The following is a 5034-nucleotide window of genomic DNA, read 5'->3' on the forward strand; positions in this document are numbered from 1 at the left end:
ATTCTCCTCCATATACAGAAAAGAGGGTAACCCCCCCCAAAAAAAAACAATTGCACTATTCCAGTGGGAAAATATGAGAAAAAATTTCCCTTATTAAAGGGATAAATAGATGGTCAAGAGTCTTGGTAGCTAATAACATTTACCAATGACAAGTACAAATTTATCAAACCATAGTAAAGCAAGCTACCTAGCAAAAATAGGATAGGGTTGTGCATTTCTTACTCAGTCATATTTTATTATTTTCTCAATTATATGTAAAAAAAATATTTAATATTAGTTTTTCTTTTAATTTTGAGTTTTAAACTCTCTCCCTCCCTTCCTCTCCTCCCCTTCTTTGAGAATGCAAGCAATTTTATACAGATTAGAAATGTGAAGTCATACAAAACATTTTCCATATTAGCCATGTTGCAAAAGAAAATGCAGACCAAAACATAATAGAAATGCATTTTTAAAATATTTCCAGAGAAATAAAAAGTAAAGTGGAGACTGCAAGTTCCAGAAAGGTGGCAAGTGCCCAGAACAATAAGAATTGTGCAAAGAAATTTTAAGAGCATTCCCAACTTGACTAAGGATATAGCCCATTACTTATTCTAAGGAAGAATTTCATTGCCAATACAAAACTTGATTTTAGAAATGGTCCTGTGGACGGCATCTTTGACTTCTTTGTTCCTCAAGCTGTAAATGAGGGGGTTCAACATGGGGATCACTGCTGTGTAGAATACAGACACCACCTTATTGAGGTCCAGGGAGAAGCTAGCGCTGGGCCGCACATAGATGAAGAAGAGAGTCCCATAAAGGATGCTGACAGCAGTTAGGTGGGAGGAGCAGGTAGAAAAGGCTTTGCGCCTTCCCTCAGCAGAATGGATTCTGAGGATGGCTATGAGGATGTAGATGTAGGATACAGTGATTATCAGACCACTGAACACCAACACTGATCCAGCCATGACAAAAAGGACAATCTTGTTGACTGAGATGTCAGCACAGATGAGAGTAAAGAGAGGTGAGATGTCACAAAAGAAATGATTGATGACATTTGGGCCACAGAAGGGGAGACGGAAAGCAGCAGTAGTATGAGTCATGGTGCTTGTGAAACCTGCAGCATAGGGGCCAGACACAAGCTGGGTGCAGAGTCTCTGGGACATGGCCATAGAGTAAAGCAGGGGGTTACAGATAGCCACATAGCGGTCGTAGGCCATCGATGCCAAGAGGAAGCATTCAGTGGCCACAAAAAACCCAAAGAACCATTGCTGCAAGGCACAGCCCAGAAAAGAGATGGTCTTTCTCTCCTCAAAGAAGTCTCTCAGCATCTTGGGGGCCACCACGGAAGAGAAGCTGATATCCACAAATGATAGGTGGCTAAGGAAAAAATACATGGGGGTGTGAAGGCGGGCATCAGTTCGGATAAGGAAGATCATTCCCAGGTTTCCTGTCAGATTGAAGAGATAAAAGGACAGAAATAGCACAAAGAGGGCTACTTGCAGCTTCGGATGACACTTCAAGCCCACGAAAATGAACTCCATGACCCTGGTGTAGTTTCCATCGGCCATTTACTCCTGGTGGTCTCTGCTGAGAAAAAGACAAGAAGACAATATATCTGGAATTGATGCCTTCAAGCATGAATGTCCATATCTGCGCACTGGCCCAGACCTAATCCACCGGCCAATGAGAGAAGGGACAACTAAATGTACCAGGATCCCAGATACACTTCTTTTGGCAATGCATTTCATTCATTTGCTGATATTATTAATTATTATTATTAAGAAAAAGAAGATATGTCAAATGGCATAATGGAGAGACAGCTGGTGTTTAAGTCAGGAAGACGTGAGTTCGAGTGCTGAGTCTGACACATATTGGCTGTGTGACCATAAGCACGTCACTTGACTTGAGCAAGCACTTAATAGGGATTTAAACATCTCTCTAAGACTATGAGTCAGAACCTTCTCTGAATTGGTAGGAGGGGTTTCCTCATCTGTGAGTTCCTCATACTGTTAAAATCACTAGTCCTTTCCCTATCATTATCATAACCATCCGAGTACTTTAATAACCTTCCATTTTCATTTGATTTTGTAGATTTCAAATTGCTTTTCTCTTCATTATCTCACCTGACCCTCCTAAAAATTGTATGAGACAAAGTGGGTACTATTACCCCCATTTTATAGATAATGAAGCTGAGGTTCAGTGTGTTTAAATGATTTGTTAAAAGATACAATGATGGTAAATGAAAAGGTCAAGAAAAGAAAACTCAGGTCTTTTGATTCCTAAATGAAAAATTCACTCTTTATGCAAATTTATGCCATGGATGCATTCAGTGAGGGTTTGTTTTTGTTTTGTTTTCCCCAAAGTGATACTATCATTAGTGCTTTCTTTAATAAAAATACATCAGAATTTATACACATTCAAATTTTCACATTCAATCGTTCAAAATAGATACAAAACAGTTGCAATGTAATTGGGAGGAAAGGTGCTAGTATATAAGAGGGCTCAGGACGGGTTTCTTAAAGGAAGTGTACTTGAACTGATCCTTTAAGGAAGCTAGGGATTCCATGAAACAGAGATGAGAAGAGAGTTTCCTCCATGCATGAGGCACAGCTTGTATGTGCAAAGACATCTGGATGGGCAACAGAAGGTAGTGTATTGGAAAGAGCTAGTAGTTAGGCAGTCCACAAGGATTTATTAAGTACTCGCTGCATTCCCAAGCCTGAGTTAAGTGCAGGGGAGGTTGGTCTGATGGAGATGTAGGGCATTTGAATGAAATAACATGCAAGAATCATGGAAAGACCTGTTCGAGATAAATCATGATGGGCTATAAAGCTAACCAAGTTTGAATTTTACCCTAGAAAGACACTAGAGTTTCTTGAGCAGGGAGTGACATGGCCCCTGTATTTCAAGGAGCTAAGTTCAACCAGTCTTTTCTGATCCTGTCTACAAGAATTTGGGGACAAGGTCATCTCTAACCTAGCAAGTGATAATAGTTCTAAAAAGCTAGAAACAGAGATCCGATTCCTTCCTAAGTTATTCTTTCTTCAATCTTGGACTGGTGATTCAACATGTGCACACACACACACACACACACACACACACACACACACACGTACGCATACACATAAACACACACAAATACAGACACATTACCCACTTGTATAAAAACAATTCAGTTGAGCAAACACATTAAATACCTACTCTGTGCAAGGCTCTTATACTAGGCTCTGGTAAAATACAAATACAAAAAAGGAATTTCTCCCTACAAAAAGCTTACATATGTAATCCTCACTTTTGATTGGGGGAGAAGGGAAAGCTTTTATTAAATGCTTATGTGTCATGCACTGTGCTAAGCACTGTACAAATTTCATCACATTAGATCCTCGTAAAAATGCTGAAAGGTAGGTCCTATTATCATCCTCATTTTACACTTGAGGAAACTGAGACACTTGGGGTTAAATAATTTGCCCAGGGTCAAACAGCTACTAAATGTCTGAGGTTGGATTTGAACTTGGGTCTTTCTGACTCCAGACACAGTACTTTATTCCTGCTGCCACCCAGTTGTATAGGACTGTGGTATATGAACAGGTTAATAAATGCCAAAAAATACATAAATTAATATGAAATGATTATGAAGGTGAGAGAGTATAACAACTAGAGTATGTATATGTGTGTGTGTATATACACATATACAAACATATATGTGTATGTATATATACACATATATATATACACAAACATACATATTCATATACATATATATCACATATACCCTTCCCATCAAATTGGAGTGATAGCTGTCCCTGATATACCATATTGTATATTTCACCTCTGTGGCTTTGTACAGATTAGTAATCCTGGTCTGCAATACATTCCTTGTTTACCTCTATTGGAATTCTACATTTCTTTGTGGAATTCCTAGCTTATTTCAAAGCAAAGCTCAAATGACAAGTCCTATGCATACACTTTTTTGATATCCCAAGTTGTTATCATTTAAAGCCTTAATTAATCTAATCCATCTTATATACACATACATATATATGAAGTGTGTATATGTATTTGTGCATGTATATATATACACACATACACACATTATATATATATATATATATACACATATACACGTATATATGTATGCATAAAAGAAGATTGGAAAGATGTTTATATTATTCAAGGCTTTAAATGCCATACTGAGGATTTTAAATTTTATTCTTGAGGCAATTTTGTATGGAAGAGTAACATGTGCTTTAAGGATATCAAAGAGGCAGCCATGCAGAGCAAAGCAACAAATTAAAATATTAAAACAATTAATTTCATTTCCTTATTCTACTTCATAAAGCTGAAAAAAGAAACAAAACATAGATGTACACATTTTTGAAAGTTAAACAAAACTGTTTAACAGGGGAAATTAAATAAAACAATGGTTTATTGTACAGTTTATACCCCCACTCTACCCATACTACCAGACCCCAGCCCACTTACCTCTTAGAAAGAAAATTAAAGTAGAACTTAATTTATATTCACTTGATTGAAATTTAGTCCACTGGTGTTCCTCTAGGTGACCACCAGTCTCCCAAGGTACTCTCATGACAATTCACATTAACCAAACTTCTAATAGGGATGCCAACATTTCTACAACAAAACCTACATCTAAGGATGTCTTGTGGAGGAACCAAGTATTTCCTGCCTGCTCTAAAAGGGCTGACTATCTTGGAGGAAATTCTCACATTTTCCCCTTCTCTATATGGAAAACCCAAAAGGGAAGGAAACCATTGAATTCCATGAGGCTCTTTAGTAAGAGCTGATGTTCACTGCTTACAACAGACACATGCCTTTAATTAAAAAAAATATCTAAACTCTTTCAAGCAAAACAGTATTTTAATATTTAAAAAATTATAATGAAGTATTTACTTTTAAATACCCAACTGGAGGAAACTGAATGCCTTTTTGTGATCCTTCTTACACAGGTTAGAATGAGAAATAGTGGATGGACTTTTTACCCATGAAGGGAAAACCCATGGCTATGAGATCAAAGATCCATCAACATTAAATTTT

The 5034-nt window shown here is 37.4% G+C and overlaps 1 protein-coding gene across 1 annotated transcript; it reads right to left on the reverse strand.

The window, feature by feature from the left end:
- Window positions 1-590: 590 nt before the first annotated feature.
- LOC110199580 (olfactory receptor 5G9-like) lies at window positions 591-1547 on the reverse strand. The gene has a single exon (XM_020974453.1). It carries the CDS (start codon window positions 1545-1547, stop codon window positions 591-593), a length of 957 nt encoding a protein of 318 aa, XP_020830112.1.
- Window positions 1548-5034: the final 3487 nt, after the last annotated feature.

This window comes from Phascolarctos cinereus, unplaced genomic scaffold (assembly GCF_003287225.1).
Source record: "Phascolarctos cinereus isolate Bilbo 61053 unplaced genomic scaffold, phaCin_HiC Scaffold_9;HRSCAF=440, whole genome shotgun sequence".
Classification (NCBI taxonomy): Eukaryota; Metazoa; Chordata; class Mammalia; order Diprotodontia; family Phascolarctidae; genus Phascolarctos; species Phascolarctos cinereus.